We start from the raw sequence: 22,629 nt of genomic DNA, 5'->3' as shown, positions 1-22,629 counted from the left end.
ATTGATCACCCGTGTTTTATGTTATCTAACTTTCTCATCCACTCCCTACCCGCTAGGGGCATTAGTACAATCAAACCATACACACCTACAACAGGTAGTACAAAGAGAAAAGTACTTTAGTGCAGCATATAGTGTTACAGGTAAGGCCCTGTTCCACTTACGTGTCCTTGGCACGCAAATTACGTGACCTTGTCGTCACGTTGAGGCGCACGGGCATCGTGTGGCCGCGCGGGGCCGGTCCCACTGAGAAGCGCGGAGGGGTATGTAGTTGTGCACGGTATCGTGCGGCGCTCCGAAATTTTGTAGCGAACAAAATCTTCGCGCGCCACCGGTCTGTCACGTAACTGACGGCCAAAGTGGGACAGGCCCAAGACCCTGGCGTGACGCAACGCCTCACCTCCAACAGCAGCAGAAGCAGGCAAACGATCGCCGAGCTCAGCCTGGGGCTCACGGCTGTTGCGGTCCAGATCTGCCCCCACTTCTACTGCCAGAGCTGGGCCAAGAAAATTGAAGATAGACACAAAATGCTGGAGTAACTCAGCGAGACCGGCAGCATCTCTGGAGCGAAGGAATGGATGACGTTTCGGGTCAAGACCCTTCTTTCAGACTGAAGAAGAGTCTCGACCCGAAACATCACCCATTGCTTTTCTCCAGAGATGCTGTCGGTCCCGCTAAGTTACTCCTGCATTTTGTGTCCATCTCCAGACGGTTGCGCTCCAGACGGCTGCGGACGCATGAAGTCGCACGTGACCTTCGCGGGACCGTCCCCCCTCAACGTGACCATGAGGTCGTGTAATTAGCGTGCCAAGGACACGTAAGTGGGACAGGGGCTGTACAGAGGAAAGGTATAAGGGCCGTAGGGGTGGAAGATCGGCACTACTCCCTTGCTTGTAGATGGACCGTTCAGTAGTCTGATAATAGAAGAGAGAAGCATTAATTTCAAGATACAGTGTGGCAACAGGCCCTTCGGCCCATCGAGTCTGTGCGGACCATTGATCACCCGTTCACACTAGTTCTATCCTACACACTAGGGGCAATTGACAGAAGTTGATTAACCCTACAAACCTGATTGTCTTTGGGATGTGGGAGGAAACCGGAGCAGCCAAGTCGGTCACAGTGAAACAGGGGCAAACTCCGCGTACAGAACACCTGAGGCCAGGATCGAACCCGGCTCTCTTAGGGTCTTGACACTTGGGACAATTTACAATTTACAGAGGCCAATTAACCTTCAAACCTGCACATCTTTGGAGTGTGGGATAAAACCCACGCGGTCACAGGGAGGACATGCAAACTCCGTATAGACAGCACCCAGTAATCAGGTGGTTCAAACCTGGGTCTCTGATGCTGTGAGGGTGCAGCTCTACTGCTGTGCCACTGTGCTGTCTTTAAGCATCAGGTTTTGTTCCTCACTGAACTCTGTGTGAGTATTACTGGGGTAATTCATGGGCAAGCTGGCTCGAGGGGCAGAGTGGCCTCTTCATGGGGGTCCCAGGTTAATGTTTCTCTTGTGTTTGTTGGGGCAGCACGTTGGAGACGACGTTCGACAGCACCATCACCACGGAGGTCAACGGGAGGACCATCCCTGCTGTGGCTACCCGGACAACGGGCATGAGCTGGCGGCTTGGGCAGAGCAGCCCGCGGCTACAGGCGGGCGACGCACCCTCCCTGGGCACTGGCTACCCGCCCCGGGCCAACGCCGGCCGCTACATCCACCCTGACGGCTCGCGGTACGTGTACGGCGCGCCGCTGCGCAGGCCGGCCGGGCCGCGGACCGGCAGCGCCTCCCAGGCCGAAGCCGCCGAGAGAGGGGGGCCCGAGTTCGAGACTGGGCCCAGCGACGCAGATGTGACGGGGTACATGAGCGATGGAGACCTGCTGGGGAAGAACGCCAGGCTCGACGACATTGGCAGTGGGTGAGTCGTGTCATCCCCGTCTCGAACCAGTGCTCAGCTCCTGTTCATAAGTTCTAGGAACAGAATAAGGCCATTCAGCCCATCGAGGCTACTCTACCATTCAATCATGGCTGATCTATCTATCGTTCCCTCTCAACGCCATTCTCCTGCCTTCACCAGGTAACCTTTGACACCCGTAGTAATGCAGAATCTATCAACCCCTGCCTTAAAAATACCCATTGACTTGGCCTCCACAGCCTCCACAGCAATGAATTCCACAGATTCACCACCTTCCGACTCAAGAAATTCGTCCTTATCCCCATCCGAAAGGTACATCCTTTTATTCTGAGGCTCTGGCCTGTGGTCCAAGACGCTCCCACTAGTCTGCTTAGTTTATATAGAAGGTAGACACAAAATGCTGGAGTAACTCAATGGGTCAGGCAGCATTTCTGAAGAAAAGGAATAGGTGACATTTCGGGTCGGTACCCTTCTTCAGACTGAGAGCCAGGGGAGAGGGAAACTAGAGGTATGAAAAGGTGTAGGAAAAAATCAGAGCCGGCACTGCTGGCCAAGGAAAGGAGGAGCCCACAACGGTCCATTGTTACTTGTGGAAGTGGTGATAACAAAGGAATATATGGATGCGAACAGTGGTACTGGCAGAACAACTAGGGAGAGAGAGGGAATGCAAGGGTTTAGTTTAGTTTAGATTATTGTCATGTGGACCCAGGTATGGTGAAAAGCATTTTGTTATATGCTAACCAGTTAGGACTGTACATATAGTTACAATTAAGCTGTCGACAGTGTGTGGACACAGGATGAAGGGAATAACATTTAGTGCAAGATAAAGTTCAGTAAAGTCCGATTAAAGATAGTCCGAGGGTTTCTAGGGAGGTAGATAGTAGTTCAGGATCTCTCTCACCTGGTTGAGAGGATGGTTCACCGATTAAATGGTGAATGCCATTGGATAGAACATAGAACAGTACTGCACAGGAACAGGCCCTTCGGCCCACAGTGCCCGTGCCGAACATGTTGCCAAGTTATGCTAATCTCCTCTGTCTGCACATGATCCATTCCCTTCATATTCGTGTGTCTATATGAAAACTTCTTAAATATTATTAGGGTTAGGTTTAGATCCATATGCCTATCCAAGAGCCTCTTGAATGGAGATTAGTTTGACTTGGCAACAGACACTGTGGGCGGAAGGGCCTGTTCTTGTTTCTGCCTCCACCACCACCCCTGGCAGCAAATTCCAGACACCCATCACCCTCTGTGTGAAAAAAACATAACCATTAAACATTCCCCCTCTGACTCGAAAGCTGTGCCTCTCGTCTTTGACAGTTCCACTCTGGGGAAAACGGTTATGTCTGTCTACCCTATTTATGTCTCTCATCACTTTGTATACTTCTATCAGGTCTCACCTCAAACTGACAGCCCCAAAGAAAATAATCTTAAATTTGTCAAACCTCTCCCTGAGAGCTAATACCTTCTAATCCCAGCAGCGTCCTGGTAAACCTCTTCTGCGCCCTGTACAAGGCCTCCAATCCTTCCAGTGTGAAACATAGAAAATAGGTGCAGAAGTAGGCCATTCGGCCCTTCGAAGTGAAGTCCCAACCCGAACCATCACCTCTCCATGTTCTCCAGAGATGCTGCCTGACCCGCTGAGTTAATCCAGCACATCGTGTCCTTTTGTTTATTCACCAGCATCTGCAGTTCTTTGTTTCTTTTTCCAGTGATTTATGTTGCTGTGTTCTACAATGATGAAGTTTGCAATTTCAAATGCTAGCCGTGCAATTGAGCCTCATTTGCTCAGGATCTGTGAGTCTGCAGCCCAGGCATCAGCAATGCATGAGCTGCGTGGTGGTGTTATTAATTACGCACGTTCACAGTTTAAAAATAAATGGTGAGCCTGTTCGCCGATGGTGGGCGAAATCACAGCAGTTGGCTTAAGGTCTGTATCAGAACATTGCTTTTCATCCTTCTAAGTCAATTTAATAGCTCTGTGCTGCCTTTAAATATTAAATTTAATAGTGTTTGGAAAATTTGCACTGTTGGCACTCATATACAACTCATTTTGAATAAATGTGAGGTTTTGTAGGCCGTGTATCGTCATACAGCAAGATAACAGGCCCTTCGGCCCAACTTGCCATCTACTCTAGTCCCACATGCCCGCATGTGGTCCATATCCCCGTAAATCTTTCCTATCCATGAACCTGACCAAATATCTTTTAATGGTGACTATTGAGATGCTAACTTTGGACAGAGGATAACACAAAGTGCTGGAGTAACTCAGCAGGTCAGGCAGTATCTCTGGAGAATATGAAGGATAAGCTGGTCAGCATGAACTAGACGGATCGAAGGACCTGTTTCCGTGCTGCATGGCTCTGTGGTTCAAAGAGTAGAGGTTGTAGGTTTGGGAAATGATGTCGGAAAACCCATACCAGCCCAGCAAAGTCTCCAAGCCAGAATTGGGATGACTCATGTTGTAAACGGTTCCAGATCGCACCGCTGTTTTAGAAGTCGGTTCCAAAACTGCATGTGTTTCCCGTTAATCCAGGCCACTGACCTGTCAGGCTCTTTCCTGGATCAGATTAAAGTATTTTGCTCAAAGTGTGGATTCAACACGTGGTCTGGAGGCATACAGAGCAGCAGATGAGAGACGTGTTCCTGATCAAGTCCATCTGTACACTCCTCCACCACCTTCGCCATTGTTTCCTGTCTGTTTGGCCCCACTGATTTCATTTGTTTAATGTTTACTTTCCCCGACTAGCTCTTTGATCCCAGGCCATTCCTTTAATTTATCTTTATTTGTCATTTTCCTCATCTGTCTTTATTTAATCTTGTTCCCTGTAAGCACAATAACATCTCTTGGAAATACCTTCGTAAGCACATCTCTCATCTTCTGGGCCCAAATCTTTCACAGCTTCAGTTCTGCAGAAATAGACACAAAGCCTCTATCCAGGCCTATCACGAGAATGATCCCAAGAATGATAGGGATGACGTGCAAGCACTGGGCCTGTACTCGCTGGAGTTTAGAAGAATGAGGGGGGTGGGGGGAGGGGGGGATCTCGTTCAATCCTATTGTATAATGAAAGCCCTGGATCGAGTGGATGTGGAAAGGATGTTTCCACTAGTGGGTGAGTCTAGAGAAACAGAGGGCACATCCCCAGAATAAAAGGTGTGTATTAAGAATGGAGATCAGGAGGAATTTCATTAGCCAGAGTGTGGTGAATTTGTGGAATTCATTGCTACAGATGGCGATGGAGGTTGTCATTTTGTATTTTCAAGGTGGACATAGTCACATACTTGATTGGTACGGGCGTCAAAGGTGACGGGGAGAAGGCAGGAGAATGGGGTTGAGAGGGAAAGATAGATCAGCCATGATTGAATGGTGGAGCAGACTCGATGGGCCGGATGGCCTTATTCTGCTCCCATGTCTTCTGGTGTTATGGGTTTTCTGAAATCATTTCTCAAACCGACAACCTCTACTCTTTGAGTCATAGAGCCATACAGTATAGAAACAGGCCCTTCGACCCATCTTGTTCATACTGACCAAACTGGCCTACAGGGCTAATCCATTTGCCTACATTTGGCCCGTGTCCCTCTAAACCACCGCCTCGATGGGCCAAAGGGCCTGTTTTCATCCTGTACCTTTTATTCAAGTTAGTTTATATTTAGAGACATTGCGTGGAAACAGGCCCTTCGAGCCACCGAGTCCACGCCGACCACCGATCACTAATTCACACTAGTTCTATGTTATCCCACTTTCCCATCCACTCCCTGCACACTATGAGGCAATTTGCAGAGGATCAATTAACCTACAAACCCGCACGTCTTTGGGATGTGGGAGGAAACCGGAGCATCCGGAGGAAACCCACGCGGTCACATGGAGAATGTGCAAACCGCACAAACAGACCAGAGGTCAGGCAGTGTCCCTGGACAACAACGATAGGTGACGTTTCATGTCGGGACCCTTCCTCAGACTCATTGCAGAGGCGGAGGGGAACAGTCCACATTTCAGCTTCCCTCCACCCCCCCCCCCCCCCCCCCCCCCCCCCCCCCCCCCCCCCCCCCCCCCCCAACCTCTGCATTCACTCTAGGGAAGGGACCCAACCCAAAAACGTCACCTATCCATATTCTCCAGAGATACTGCCTGACCAGCTGAGTTACTCCAGCATTTTGCTTAAGAAGGAACTGCAGATGCTGGAAAATCGAAGGCAGACCAAAATGCTGGAGAAACTCAACGGATGAGGCAGCATCTATGGAGCGAAGGAAATAGGCAACGTTTCGGGCCGAAACTCGACCTGAAACGTTGCCTATTTCCTTCGCTCCATAAATGCTGCCCCACCCGCTGAGTTTCTCCAGTATTTTTGTCTACTCCAGCATTTTGTTGCTTTCCTTGAACATTTCCACTGGTCCTTTAGTACTGAATAAAACCCTCATTAAAAAGTATCAACTACTTTGGCAAGGGATTTTATACTTAGACCTGAGCTCCTCCAAGCTGTGAATAAACATTAAATTTGACAAGCTGTGAACCGCAGCCCATTTAGTCCTTTAAGAGAGTGGTATCTCGAGGGGACTTTAAACCTCCCACACACACATCGTAAGGGTCAAGACAGGCTTGGCCAATCTCAGACTCAGAGGTCCCAGCATGTACATGGTTGTTCCTGTGTCTTAATGTTGTTTACGCCTGAGTTTATCCTGCATCCATCCGCCTGAGGATCTGGGGCTGCAAATTGTGACAGGCTAGAATGGGAACTTTTAAAAATATATTTATCCTCAGGGTTTGTAGTTCTAGAATATAAAACATGAAACAGTGCAGCACAAGAATGGGCCCTTCAGCCCACAATGTCAATGTTAGCAACATAAGCAACAAAAGCTTTTCATTGTACCTCGGTACACGTGACAATAAAGTAAACTAAACTAAACTGAACTGTGCCGAACATAAATGCCAAGACCATGTCTTATCTAATAAAAAGGAACTGTTGATGCTGGTTTATAACAAAGATAGACACAAAATGCCAGAGTAACTCAGCAGGTCAGGGAGCATCTCTGGAATTCATGGATAGGTGACATTTCTTTGGAAGGAATCTGAAGAAGAGTCCTAACCCAAAACGTCACCTATTCCTTGTTCTCCAGAGATGCTGTCTGAGTTACTCCAGCATTTTGTGTCTCTCTATCACTTATCTGCCTGAATATAATCCATATCCCTCTGTTTAAAAGATTATTTTGGCCCAGCAAAATGGATAATACGGCAAGGCGCTAGAACCAATGGTGCCGGAAAATCAGTGGTGGACTTGCATTCAAACACATTCCCGCCTTTTGTGCCCTGTTCCCAGGTACATGACCGACGGAGGCCTTAACCTGTACACGCGGAGTATGAACCGGATCCCAGACGTGTCAGCTACGCGCGACGTCATACAGCGAGGCGTGCCGGATGTGACGGCCGATGGGGACAGGTAAGGTGGCGAGATCAACCACAGAGAGACTGCTTTAGAGTGGAATCAAAGGACTTTACTTTAGAGGTACAGTGTGGAAACAGGCCCTTCGGCCCACCGAGTCCGTGCCAACCAGCGATCATCCCGTACACGAGCACTATCCTACACACTAGGGACAATTTACAACTTACAGAAGCCAATTAACCTACAAACCTGTACGTCTTTGGGATGTGGGAGGAAGAAGGAGCACCCGGAGAAAACTCTTGCGGTCACAGGGAGGATGTGCTAACTCCATATAGACAGCACCTGTAGTCAGGATCAAACCCGGGTGTCTGGTGCTGCGAGGCAGTAACTCTACCGCTGCATCACTATGCTGTCTGTTTGTGTTTTACTAAGGGGCCTGTCCCACTTACGTGATTTGTTCGCTGACTTGCCGGCGCCCGCCATAGTCGCAGCAGATCGCCGAAAATGTTCAACATGTTGAAAATCCAGCGGCGACCAGAAAAAGGTACGACTCTTTGGGCGACTACTCACAACCATACAGGTGTCACCCCCCGACATGTCGACACGTGCCGCCTGTATGGTCGTGAGTAGTCGGCCAAAGAGTCGTACCTTTTTCTGGTCGCCGCTGGATTTTCAACAGTTTGCAATTTTTCAGCGACCTGGTGCGACTATGACGGGTGCCGGCAAGTCACCGAAAAAAGTCACGTAAGTGGGACAGGCCCTTAAAGATGGTGTTTGACTGGGGAGGATAACAAGCGGTTTTTACAGGAATGAGGAGGAGTGAAGTGTTGGGTGAGGAGCGGGCAAACTGTGCGTGAGCAATAGATTCCCCTAGGGTGGAAATGTCCAAAACGATTACAATCTTACAATCTGGTTTGGGAATTGCTCTGCCCAGGACAAGAAGGCTCTGCAGTGAGTAGTGCATTCGGCCGAACGCACTATGGGAACTTCACTCGCCCCTCTGCAGGAACTATACATCAGGAGGTCCAACTCCAGAGCTAATAAGATCATGGGAGACCCCTTCCACCCCAGGATTGTTCCAGCTGCTACGGTCAGGCAAACACCTCCGTTGCCATGCTGTGAGAACGGAGAGGTTGAGAAGGAGTTTCTTCCCAGAGACCATTAGGACTGTAAACTCCTATCTCACCGGGGACTAATGTTACTGTACCACTCTACTGCATTTTTTAAAATTGCTGGGGTTTTTTTCTGTTTTTCCTTCCACCCACAATATATAATATGTAAAAGAATATGTGATTCTGTTCTATTCTGTTTGTAGTTGGTTTGGTTGTTTGTTTGTTTGTCTTTTTGCACAAAGTCCGCGAGCATTGCCACTTTTCATTTCACTGCACATCTCGTATGTGTTTGTGACGAATAAACTTGACTTGACTTCACTTGACTTGAACTATAAGGGCATATATATATATATATATATATGGTGAGAGGGGAAAAGTTTAAAGGAGGTATGATGGGCAAGCTTTCTTACACAGAATGACATGTGTGCCTGGTACAAAGCCTGAGGTGTTGGTGAAGACAGATACGATAGTGGCGTTTAGGAGGCTTTTAGGCACAGGGACATGCAAGAATAGAGGGACATGGATAACACACAGGCAGAGGTGATTCGTTTAGTTTAGTTTATTGTCACAAGTACTAAGGTTCAGTGAAAACCCTTTTGTCGCATGCAATCCAGTCAGCGGAAAGACTCTATTACAATCAGGCCGTCCACGGTGTACACATACAGGAAAAGGGGAATAACATTTAGTTCCAGATAAAGTCCAGTAAAGTCTGATTATATATAGTCTGAGTGTCTCCAATGAGGTAGATGGTTGGTCAGGACCACTTTCTAGTTGTTGATAGGATGGTTCAGCAGCCTGATAACCGCCGTGATAACTTGGCATCATGTTCAGCACAGACATTGTGGGCCGAAGGGCCCGTTTCTGTGCTGTACCATTCCATGTTCTATTTAACTTCAGACGCGGGCACTGTGGCCGCCAACTTCTCTTCACGGTGCCAGGCAATTAATGTGGTCTCCGGCCACACGCTTAGCCGAGTCTCATTCCCCTTGGCGCCACAGATGTTGGACCAGACAGAGCTCACCACGGACACCATAAGCCACTAAGCCACCGGATAATGGATTAAAGCAATTGGATTGGAAGGAGGCGGCTGTCTCACGTCGACTTGCGCTTGTGTGAGCCACTGGGAGGGCACGCAGATTTATTGCAGACACAAGGAACTGCAGATGCTGGTCTACCAAAAAAGACACAAAGTGCTGGAGTAACTCAGTGGGTCAGGGAGACGGAGAGATGGCTTCCAACCAGTGCTCAAACCTCCAATCTCAGATTCAATATTAATATATTCAGATTCAGATTCAATATTAATTGTCATTGTCAGTGTACAGTACAGAGACAACAAAATGCATTTCTGGCAGTATTAATTTGCTCTCATTACTCACTGCCTTGCTATCTGACCAGTTTGTTTTATTATTTCAAACGTAGAAACAAGGAATTGAAGATGCTGGTTTACCAAAAAAGTCACAAAGTGCTGGAGTAACTCAGTGGGTCCAGCAGCATCGCCTGGCAGTCCAAATTTTGGGTTGGGGCTGTAATACTCCCCTCACTATATTAATACTTCCCATCTATTTCTGGCAGTATTAATTTGCCAAAGATTAGTATAGCTGGTCATATTAATGCTTGCCAGGTCTAGTGTTGCTCACCATATTAAGATGCACACGTCACAGTAATATTGTGCAAGGCTCTGTCCTTGCTCGGGTCTGCCCCTAGTGGTACACGCAATAATTTCCATTGTTGATGTGGAGAGGATGTTTCCACTAGTGGGAGAGTCTAGGACCAGATGACACAGCCTCAGAATAAAAGGATGTATCTTTAGAATGGAGATGGGGAGGAGTTTCTTTAGCCAGAGGGTGGTGAATCTGTGGAATTCATCGCCACGGAGAGCTGTGGAGGTCAAGTCATTGGGTATTTTTAAAGCAAAGATTGAAAGGTTTGTGATTAATAAGGGTGTCAACGGTTATGGGGAGAAGGCAGGAGAATGGGGTGATAGGGAAAGATAGATCAGCCACGATCGCATGGCAGAACTGACTTGATGGGCCGATTGGCCTACTTCTGCTCATGTGTCTTATGATCTTATGATCTTCATTACGGAAGAAGGGTCTTTAGACTTTTGAGATATAGCATGGAAACAGGCTGAGACCGCGCCGACCAGCATTCGCCCCGTACACTAGCACTATCCTACACACGAGGGATAATTTACAATTTTACTGAAGCCAATGAACCTGTAAACCTGTACGTCTTTGGAGTGTGGGAGTAAACCGGAGCACTCGAAGAAAATCCATGCAGGTCACGGGGAGAATGTACAAACTCCGTACAGACAGCACCCGTAGTCGGGATCGAACTTGGGTCTTTGGCTCTGTGAGACAGCAATCTACCACTGCACCACCATGTTGCCCTTATGTGTGGAGTGTATGTTAATGTGTTGCTTAATAATGCCATTGACCAGATAGTCTGTGAAGAGCTCGTGTGAGAATGTAATTGCCTCTCCCCATGGGCTGAGAGGTGGATCTGAGGCGTGTGACAAGATCATTAGTCTGCAGCCTGCCTTCAGGAGCGGAGGTGAGGAGGACTTTGCTTGGCAGCCGTTACTGCTTGCTGACGAGAGAGAGAGAGAGAGTGCTTCCCTCATCCATCTTCCACCGGCCTCAGAGGGCGCTGACTGCCGCTCATTGTTTCCCTGCCAAGAGTGTTGGCAGTCAGCCAGTGAACCGACTGTGTCCCTGTGTCACGGGTTTCCCACTACTTCCCATGAGAATAATCTCACCCCTACTTGTACGCAGCTGAGAGCAAGAGTCAATAATAAAACATAGACCATACAACTAGGGCGGCACAGTGCCGCATAGGTAGAATTGCTGCCTCACAGCGCCAGAGATCCTGACTACTGGTGCTGTTTGTACGCAGTTTGTATGTTCTCCCTGTGACTGCGTGGGTTTTTTCCGGATGCTCCGGTCTCCTCCTACATTCCAAATACTGCAGGTTTGTAGATTAATTGGCCTGTAAATTGTCCCTAGTGGTGAAATCGAACTACTGTTCGGGCGATTGTGGTCGTCGCAGACTCGTTGGGCCGAAGGGCCTCCTTCCACACTGTATCTCTAAAGTCTAATGCAGTACAGCACAAGAGTAGGCCCTTCGTCCCACAACATCAGTGCCGAACAAGATGCCAAGATTAAATCGTATCTGCTCTTGCGTAATCCATTCCCTGCATATCCACGTGCCTATCCAGAAGTCTCTTAAATCCCACTATCGATTTGCCTCCACCACCACCCTTTTTTCTCCCCAATGTAATCTTTAGTCAGGATAAAGAATATATCCAAAACAAGAACTCTGCAAAAACTCTTCCCACATTCTCTGCGGCTACACATACATTCATTAGTGTTGTATTTGGTAGTCTTCACAAAAACTATCAGAAGGGTTTCAACCCAAAACATCACCTACTTATTTTCTCCAGAGATGCTGCCTGACCCGCTGAGTTACTCCAGCTGTTACTATATTCATTGTGCCAGGCACCCTTTCCACTCATGTGGGCCCTGGGGTTGATATACGAATGCATTTCGTTGTCTCTGTACTGTACACTGACAATGACAATTAAAATTGAATCTGAATCTGAATCTGATACCTTCCCTCCACCACTACCCCCAGCAGACATTGTGGGCTGAAGGGCCTGTTACTACGCTGTACTGTGCTATGGGAGGACCGTTCAGTAGTCTGATAACAGCAGGGAAGAAGCTGTTCCTGAATCTGGTGGTACGTGCTATCAATCTATTGTATCTTCTGACTGATGGGAGAAGAGGAATGACCTGGGTGTGAGTGATCCTTGATGATGTTGGCTGCTTTCCCAAGGTAATGACTTACAGTACATCAACATGACATCAGCTTGCAACATTTTTTGAACAAACAGTCCAAGGGGTCTTTTTACAAATGAGGAGGAATTTCTTTAGCCAGAGGATGATGAATCTGTGGAATTTATTGCCACAGACGACCATGGAGACCAAATCAAGGGACATTTTTAAGGCTGAGATTGACAGCTACCTGTTTAGTAAGGGTGTCAGGGGTTATGAGATGAAAGCAGGAGAATGGGGCTGAGAGGAAAAGATAGATCAGCCATGATCTAATAGCAGAGTAGACTTGATGGGCTGAATGGCCTAATTCTTCAAACTTATGAAACTCCAACCCCATGGTGTGTAGCGATGGAAGGGTCTTGAATTCTGATGTCCCCCAGCGAACCTCCATGGTGTAGAAACAAGGAACTGCAGATGCTGGTTTACCAAGGAACGACCCTAAGTGCTGGAGTAACTCAGCAGGTCAGGCAGAATCCATGGAGAACATGGATAGGTGACGTTACGGGTCAGGACCCTTCCTCAGAGAAACCTCCACAGTGGACTTGCCAAGCTTCATTGCACCCATCAAAAATTTGTCCTAGTTATACAGATAACCAGCTCAGAATTCAGGCCTTTCGGCCCACCGAGTCTGTGACAACCACCCAGTCTTTGGGATGTGGGAGGAAACTGGAGCACCCGGAGAAAACCCACACGCTCACAGGGAGAACGTGCAAACTCCACACTTGTGATTGTTTGGTGCTGGTTGGTATCTTCTGGTCATGGACAGTAGTGCAGCGGTAGAGTTTCTGCCATACGGCACCAGGGACCCAGGTTCAATCCTGACTACCGGTGCTGTCTGTGTGGAGTATGTACGGGCTTTCTTCGGGCGCCCCAGTTTCCCCTCACATCCCAAAGATGTGCAGGTTTGTTGGTTCATTAATTTCTGTAAATTGCCACTGGAGTGTAGGGAGTGGATGAGAATGTGGGTAACATAGAACATTGTGTAAACAGGTGATCGATGGTCGGCATGGACTCGGCGGGCCGAACAGCCTGTTTCCATGCTGTATCTCTAAACTAAACTAAATCTTTCAGATATCAAGAGTTGTTTATTGATGTACAGTTTTGTAAGTTCCTTCAAAATTGAAAAGATGTTCCTAGTGTGTAGGATAGTACTAGTGTTGACGAGGTTGACGAGGACTCAATGGGCTGAAGGGCCCGTTTGTATCTTTAAAGTCTATAGTCTAAAGGAAGATGGTACATTTCCTGCATAATTTGAGAGATTTGTAAAGAAACAGCACAGACATGATGGAACGAATGTCCGTCTGTCCTTCCCCCCCCACCCCCCCTCCCTCCCTGCCCGCTCTGCCAGATGACTGCAGCTCCTTTCAAAGTAAGCTGTCCTTTGTCATTGAAAGAGATTAGCTGGCGACCTGCTGAAAATCACTTTAGATGACAGGTTAAATATCACAGCTAAATAATTTACAACATAATGAAAGTTAATAGATGACTCTTATGTTAATGAAAGTTCTTGCCACATCAACTCCTATAATGATGTGATTGAAATCGAAATAGGCTTGGAGAGAGTTTTCTTCCCTGTATTTAACCCGTTGAAAGCTTTTTATCGGGATGCATCACAGCCTCGTTTGGGAACAGCTTCATCCAAGACCGCAAGAAATTGCAGAGAATTGTGGACGCAGCCCGGACCATCGCACAGACCTACCTCCCTTACATTGACTCCACCTGCACTTCACGCTGCCTCAGCAAGGCCAGCAGCATAATCAAGGACCAATCTCACCCCGATCACACCCTCGTCTCTCCTCTCCCATCAGTTAAGAGGTACAGAAGCGGGAAAAGGCACACCTTCAGATTTAGGAACAGTTGCTTCACAGCTGTTATCAGGCAACTGAACCATCCTATCACCAACTAGAGAGGGGTCCTGGCCTTTCATCTATGTGATTGAAGACCCTTGGACTATCTTTAATCAGACATTGCTGGACTTTATCTTGCACTAAACATTTTTCTCTTTATCCTGTATCTGTACACTGTGGACGGCTGGATTGTAAGCATGTATTGTTTTCTTTCCTGGTTGGCACCAAGTGCTGGATTAACTCAGTGGGAAAGGCAGCATCTCTGGAGAAAAAGGATGGGTGACGTTTCGGGATGGGACCAATGACACAAAGGGCTGGAGTAACTCAGCGGGTCTATGCTATCCAGTGTGTCCCGTTGGGGCATAAACCCGCTGAGTTACTCCAGCTCTTTGTGTCATTCAGTCAGTCTTTTTGCTTACTGTATAGCACACAACAATATAACTGTATCACGGTACATTACTAATTTAACAAAACAATATATCACTAAACTATATATCTTAAAACGACGTAAAAAAAGTATGAATATGGTTTTTCATAATATTCCGAGCAATGCCTAATAAAAGTCAAGTCATTGATCTCCTGAAGGAAGTTATTGGACATGGGAGGGAACTGGCATTATGAGGCAATGAGTTTTTAATTGTCTTATGTAGTTTAGTTTAGTTTAATTTACAGTAAGAAACAGCATGAAAACAGGCCCTTTGGCCGAATGCGGCAACCGACAATCACCCACGCACTATAGTTCTATGTTCTCCCACTTCCCCCATCAACTCCTTACACACTAGGGGCAAAGTGTGGGAGGAAACGGGAGCATCCAGAGGAAACCCACACAGTCACGGACAGAACATGCAATCTCTATACAGACCCCTCCCCCCCTTAGTCAAGACCAAACCCAGATCTCTGGCGCCATGAGGCAGCAACTCCCCCGATGCGCCACTATGCCACCCTGTGATTACACAATAAGGATCATTTTACAAACATCAATTAACCTACAGACCTGCAAGTCTTTGGGTTGGGGGAGAAAATCTGTGCCTTCTTGGATGAGTTTCCACATCATTGTGCAAACTCCACACACATACAGCAATGTAGGGAGGAACTGCAGATTCTGGTTTAAACCAAAGACAGACACAAAAAGCTGGAGTTACTCAGCAGGTCAGGCAGCATCTCTGGAGAAAAAGAATAGATGACGTTTTGGGTCGAGACCCTTCTTCAGACCGTCTGGAGGTCAGGATGGAATGTGGGTGACTGGCACTCCACACTGTGAGGCAGTGGCTCTACCGCTACACCACTGCAACAAAGAACAATGGCACTCACTGAAGATAGACGCAAAGTGCTGGAGTGTAAGTCAGCGGATCAGATAGCATCTCTGGAGATAAAGGATGGGTGGCGTTTTGGATCGGGAACCTTCCTCAGACTTAGAGTCGAAAGAAAGGTCCTGATCCAAAACGTCACACACTCTTATTCTCCAGAGATGCTGTTTGACCCACGGAGTTACTCCAGCAATTTATCTTTAGTTCCATTTTCGGTATAAACCAGCATCTTCAGTTCGTTTCTACACAATGAAATGCTTACTGGCAGCAGCATAACAGGCCTGTAAACACGGTATTCATACTGTAGATAACATAATAAAACTAATCAATAAATTTAAAAAACGCAACTCTAGTGCAAAAAGCCCAAAGTCATTTGTGCAATATTATTGGAAGAGAAAGGTTTGTTTTCACACTGTCCCACCCATGCCTCTTGCTTTCTGTATGTTTATGCTTCCTGCTCATGTCCCCAGACATTACTCAAAGCTCCTCTCTGTTTCAGCGCGGGCGGCAGCGTCAAGCTGAGCTGAGAGCAGTGCCATCTGGAGCAGTCTGCCAGGGGCAGCCGTTAGTTTAGAGGGTGTCGGGGGAGATTTTGGTCGTGCCTACTTGTGGGAGACACAGACAAAATCTCAGCGGACAGGCAGCATCTGTGGAGTAAAGGAATAGGTGACGTTTTGGGTCGAATCCCTTCTTCAGACCTATTCCTTTTCTCTGGAGGGTCTGAAGAATGGTCTCGACCCGAAACGTCACCTATTCCTTTTCACCAGTGATGCTGCCTGACCAGCTGAGTTACTCCAGCTTTTCGTGTCTGTCTTTGGTTTAAACCAGCATCTGCAGTTCCTCCCTGCACTATTAGCTTGATCCTAGAGTGGTCCTGGTTCGCTACCCTTCTTCAGATTGACAGTAGGGGGTGAGGGGTGGGGAATGGGGGGTGAAAAGCTGGAGGTGAGAAAAACCCAGGAACAGCTAAGGCTGGCCACAAATGACCTCAGGCAGGGGGTTGCCATGTAAGTTCATTATTGGCTGGGGAAGGTGTAACCTCAAGAGAAACAGTGTGAGATCACTGAACCTGCTTCATAAACAATACATCCCAAAGACGTGCGGGTTTATAGGTTAATTGGCCCTCTCTAAATTGCCCCTAGAGTGTAGGGAGTGGATGAGAAAGTGGGAACTAGTATGAACGACTGATCGATGGTCGGTGTGGACTTGGTGGGCTGAAAGGCCTGTTTCCATGCTGTATCGTTAAACTAAAATACTTTTTTAGTCTGAAGACTAGGAATAGGAAACATAATGTGTCCTTTTCCCCCGCAGATGCATGTTCCCCACATGACTGTGAGTGTGGACTGGGTGCTCCGGTTTCATAAAATATAGAACAGAAACATAGAAACATAGAAAATAGGTGCAGGAGTAGGCCATTCGGCCCTTCGAGCCTGCACCGCCATTCAATATGATCATGGCTGATCATCCAACTCAGTATCCTGTACCTGTCTTCTCTCCATACCCCCCTGATCCCTTTAGCCACAAGGGCCACATCTAACTCCCTCTTAAATATAGCCAATGAACTGGCCTCAACTACCTTCTGCGGCAGATAATTCCAGAGATTCACCACTCTCTGTGTGAAAAAAGCTTTCCTCATCTCGGTCCTAAAAGATTTCCCCCTTATCCTTAAACTGTGACCCCTTGTTCTGGACTTCGCCAACATCGGAAACAATCTTCCTGCATCTAGCCTGTCCAACCCCTTAAGAATTTTGTAAGTTTCTATAAGATCCTCCCCTCAATCTTCTAAATTCTAGCGAGTACAAACTAAGTCTATCCAGTCTTTCTTCATATGAAAGTCCTGACATCCCAGGAATCAGTCTGGTGAACCTTCTCTGTACTCCCTCTATGGCAAGAATGTCTTTCCTCAGATTAGGAGACCAAAACTGTACGCAATACTCCAGGTGTGGTCTCACCAAGACCCTGTACAACTGCAGTAGAACCTCCCTGCTCCTATACTCAAATCCTTTTGCTATGAATGCTAACATACCATTTGCCTTCTTCACTGCCTGCTGCACCTGCATGCCTACTTTTAATGACTGGTGTACCATGACACCCAGGTCTCGTTGCATCTCCCCCTTTCCTAATCGGCCACCATTCAGATAATAATCTACTTTCCTGTTTTTGCCACCATAATGGATAACCTCACATTTATCCACATTATACTGCATCTGTCATGCATTTGCCCACTCACCCAGCCTATCCAAGTCACCTTGCAGCCTCCTAGCATCCTCCTCACAGCTAACACTGCCCTCCAGCTTCGTGTCATCCGCAAACTTGGAGATGTTGCATTCAATTCCCTCGTCCAAATCATTAATATATATCATAAATAGCTGAGGTCCCAGAACTGAGCCTTGCGGTACCCCACTAGTCACTGCCTGCCATTGTGAAAAGGACCCGTTTACTCCTACTCTTTGCTTCCTGTCTGCCAGCTAGTTCTCAATCCACATCAATACTGAACCCCCAATACCATGTGCTTTAAGTTTGTATACTAATCTCTTATGTGGGACCTTGTCGAAAGCCTTCTGAAAGTCCAGATATAACACATCCACTGGTTCTCCCTTATCCACTCTAATAGTTACATCCTCGAAAAATTCTATAAGATTCGTCAGACATGATTTACCCTTCATAAATCCATGCTGACTTTGTCCAATGATTTCACCACTTTCCAAATGTGCTGCTATCCCATCTTTAATAACTGATTCTAACAGTTTCCCCACTACCAACGTTAGACTAACTGGTCTGTAATTCCCCGTTTTCTCTCTCCCTCCCTTTTTACAAAGTGGGGTTACATTAGCTACCCTCGAATCCTCAGGAACTACTCCAGAATCTAAAGAGTTTTGAAAAATTATCACTACTGCATCCACTATTTCTGGGGCTACTTCCTTAAGTACTCTGGGATGCAGCCTATCTGGCCCTGGGGATTTATCGGCCTTTAATCCATTCAATTTACCTAACACCACTTCCCAGCTAACCTGGATTTCACTCAGTTCCTCCATCTCATTTGACCCCCGGTCCTCTGCTATTTCCGGCAGATTATTTATGTCTTCCTTAGTGAAGACAGAACCAAAGTAGTTATTCAATTGGTCTGCCATATCCTTGTTCCCCATGATCAATTCACCCGTTTCTGACTGCAAGGGACCTACATTTGTTTTAACTAATCTTTTTCTCTTCACATATCTATAAAAGCTTTTGCAGTCAGTTTTTATGTTCCCTGCCAGTTTTCTTTCATAATCTATTTTCCCTTTCCTAATTAAGTCCTTTGTCCTCCTCTGCTGGTCTCTGAATTTCTCCCAGTCCTCTGGTATGCTGCTTTTTCTGGCTAATTTGTACGCTTCATCTTTTGTTTTGATACTATCCCTGATTTCCCTTGTTATCCACGGATGCGCTACCTTCCCTGATTCTTTTTTTTGCCAAACTGGGATGAACAATTGTTGTAGTTCATCCATGCAGTTTTTAAATGCCTTCCATTGCATATCCACCGTCAACCCATTAAGAATCAATCGCCAGTCTATCTTGGCCAATTCACGTCTCATACCCTCAAAGTTACCTTTCTTTAAGTTCAGGACCCTTGTTTCTGAATTAACGATGTCACTCTCCATCCTAATGAAGAACTCAACCATATTATGGTCACTCTTGCCCAAGGGACCACGCACAACAAGACTGCTAACTAACCCTTCCTCATTACTCAATACCCAGTATAGAATAGCCTGCTCTCCCGTTGGTTCCTCTACATGTTGGTTTAGAAAACTATCCCGCATACATTCCAAGAAATCCTCTTCCTCAGCACCCTTGCCAATTTGATTCACCCAATCTATATGTAGATTGAAGTCACCCATTATAACTGTTTTACCTTTGTTGCACGCATTTCTAATTTCCTGTTTGATGCCATCCCCAACTCCACTACTACTGTTAGGTAGCCTATACACAACATCCCACTAGCGTTTTCTGCCCCTTAGTGTTTCGCAGCTCTACCCATATCAATTCCACATCCTCAAAGCTAGTGTCCTTCCTTTATATTGCGTTAATCTGCTCTCTAACCAGCAACGCTACCCCACCTCCTTTCCCTTTCTGTCTATCATAACATAACATAAGAACAGTACAACACACAAATTGCTTGTGCCAAACATGATACCAAGTTATACTGACGTCCCAGGCACCCATTTTTAGTGTAAAAAAATTGCCCTGTATATCTCCTTTAAACTTTCTCCCTCTCACCTTATAGCTGTTCTTTCTCGTGTTGGGGGAAAAGGTTCTGACTGTCTACCCTGTCTTGGTTTCTTGGTTTCTTGGTCCTCCAAAATATTCCAAATGGAATTTAAACTGGAGGTGGTGAAGGGAGGGCTTCTGTGTTGACTCATCCCACATCCCAAAAACTTGCGGGTTTGTACTGTTAATTGGCCTCTACAAATTGCCCTCTAGTGTGTAGGGAGTGGACGAGAAAGTGGGATAACATAGAACTGGTGTGTACAGGTGATCGATGGCCGACGTGTACTCGGTGGGCCGAAGGGCCTGCTTCCATATTGTATCTTTCAAGCATTCAATCAAAGAAAACATCATTCTTCCCTGTTTTGTTCTGTGCCTTTTCACACCTCTAGATTCTCTCTCCCCTGACTCTTGGTCTGAAGAAGGGTCTCAACCCGAAATGTCACCCATTCCTTCTCTTCAGAGATGCTGCCTGTCGTGCTGAGTTACTCCGGCATTTTGTGTCTATATTCGGTTTAAACCAGCATCTGCAGTTCCTTCATACACCCTTCCTTCAGAAGTGGGACTCAGGAATCTCCTCAATTTGCCCCCTCGAGCTTCTGTCTCATGGAATCTCGGGAAAGTGCCACTGAATTCATTCACCCGAGATGATTAGAAAGGACATTTGTGCCTGATGTGTGCTTTAATATTTAAATTGCATTCCATTCATTATAAATGTTGTGTCAACCAACCAAAATGTATGAGATTACTATTTAATGCTTCATACCCTTCATGCATTAGCCTTATCCACATGCTGGCTACCGTTCAGACTGGTCCCTTGTCCCTCGACATTGTTTCTTCCCTGTAATACATTTTAACTCCCTTTCCCATTCCCCCACTGACCTTTCAGTCCTGGGCCTTCTCCACTGACAGATTGAGGCCACACCCAAATTGGAGGAACATCACCTCATATTTTGCTTGGGCAGCTGACACCCCAGTGGTATGAATATTGATTTCGCTAATTTCAAGTAACCCCTGCATTCCCTCTCTCTCCCTGTTTCTGCCCCACCATAGTCGTCCTGCTAGTATCACTGTTGGTATCCCTTCATTATCACCTCCTTCACAGCCAACAATGGACCATTGTGGGCTCCTTGGCCTTGTTCTGTACCTTTTCACACCTCTAGATTTCCTCTTCCCTGACTTTTAGTCTGAAGAAGGGTCTCGTCCCGAAACACCACCTATTCCTTTTCTACAGAGATGCTGCCGGTCCTGCTGAATTACTCCAGCTTTTTGTATCTATCTTTGCGTCTGCACTTCCTTCCTACACAATATTTCTGCACTGTCGATTTTCGCCCATATTTCCCTGCGTAACCAACGTATTCTGAAATTTACGTCACCAATTCAGGAAAAAAGTGCTGCAGGAATTTAGCGGGTCAGGCAGTATCTGTGGAGGGAATGGACCGGTGATATTTTGGGGTGGGTCCCTTCTTCAGACTGATGAAATTGTGTAAGTCATTGGCAAGGCCTCACTTGGAGTATTCTGTTTAGTCACCCTGCTGCAGAGTAAGGATGCAACAAAGCTAGTAAAAATGCAGAGAAGGTCTCGAGGGTCTGAGCTACAGGGAGAGGTTGGGCATGCTAGGACTTTATTTCATGGAGCGCGGGAGACTGAGGGGTGATCTCAGTCCAAAATGGTGCAGCCCAAATTTGAATTGACTTAGATTGTTGAACCTGTATCTCTTAGTTTGAGATAATGTAGTAACATGTGATTCAATTGTTGGGTCCCTGTGGTTTTTCATCAACAACCTAGCTCTCAGTTACACGTCAAGCAGGCACAGCGAGAAATGAAACCGTGTATAAAACTCAGTAAAACTAGCCCTCTAACCTGGACTTTAGACTTTCGAGATACAACGGGCGGCACAGTGGCGCAGGGGTAGAGTTACTGCCTTACAGAGCTTGCAGCGCCAGAGACCCGGGTTCGATCCCGACTATGGGTCCTGTCTGTAGGGAGTTTGTACGTACTCCCGGGTTTTCTCCGAGGTCTTCGGTTTCATCCCACACTCCAAAAGCTTGGTATAAGTGTAAATAAAAATTGTCCTCATTGTGTGTAGGATAGTGCTAATTTGCGGGGATTGCAGGTTGGTGCGGATTCGATGGGCCGAAGAACCTGTTTCTGCACTGTATCTCTAAACTAAACTAAAATTAAACTAAATTTGTGGAAACAGGTTTTTCCGCCCACCATGTCTAGGTATGTTACAATACATACCTTCAGCGGTGCTGCAATTCTGCCACTGGCCGTGTGCGCGATTTTGGCGCGTTTGAGGGGGGGCCGGGGTTAAAACGCGGTTTTCTCCGACCTGGTCCTGGACTATATTTTGTTGGTAATGCAAGTTTTTGCTGAAGAATCGTTCCAACAGCCGTTCTGTGTGTTTTAAAAAAAAATTCGCCCGACAAGTTAATCGCTGGAGCGATTTTAAAATCAGCTTCTGAAGCCGTCAACGCCAACAACGGGGCCGGATTTTACGTAGGGAACAGGTAAAATAAAGTAGTTTCTTTTTATGTAAAAAAGTGTTTCTTAAGATGCATTTAATTCACATTTTAAGTTGCGAAACGGTGATTTTTTTCCCCGAATGAACCGGCAGTGTTTTTGCTGCCGATACGGGTTTAAATCCACTGCAACCGCAACATTCCAATTGATCGCGTTCCAGAAAAACCCACTCGCAAGCTGATTTAAAAGGCCATTAATTTACAGGTATTAAACATTAAATTCCTTCCATTTGGCCTATAAACCCATGACAATGAGATTTAAAAATTATGTTATATTGTGAATTCTTGTGACAATTAATATGCTTTTTTAAAATCAGCTTCTGAAGCCGTCGCGCGCAAAAACGGGGATGGTTTTCTTATTGAATTTTGTAATTAGCTACAAGGGAACTAAGTAAAATTTCAAGTAATCGCAAGTTTCGATTTGTTTCTTTTTATCGTTTTTAATTTCAATGTTTTCTTGCGATTTTAATT

General features: G+C 46.5%; 1 protein-coding gene across 3 annotated transcripts in view; it reads left to right on the top strand.

Annotated features, from left to right (window-relative positions):
- nav3 (neuron navigator 3) overlaps positions 1-22,629 on the top strand; it is a 208,635-nt gene that overhangs the window by 118,138 nt on the left and 67,868 nt on the right. For all 3 annotated transcript variants that reach the window (XM_055650561.1, XM_055650560.1, XM_055650562.1), the window contains 2 exons: positions 1,524-1,913; positions 7,229-7,348. In XM_055650561.1, the coding sequence (XP_055506536.1) occupies positions 1,524-1,913; positions 7,229-7,348 (510 nt within the window). The remainder of the gene's footprint in view (positions 1-1,523; positions 1,914-7,228; positions 7,349-22,629) is intronic.

Source organism: Leucoraja erinacea, chromosome 19, assembly GCF_028641065.1.
Source record: "Leucoraja erinacea ecotype New England chromosome 19, Leri_hhj_1, whole genome shotgun sequence".
Classification (NCBI taxonomy): Eukaryota; Metazoa; Chordata; class Chondrichthyes; order Rajiformes; family Rajidae; genus Leucoraja; species Leucoraja erinaceus.
Note: the sequence above shows the minus strand (reverse complement) of the source record. Positions and strands in the feature narration are given on the sequence as shown.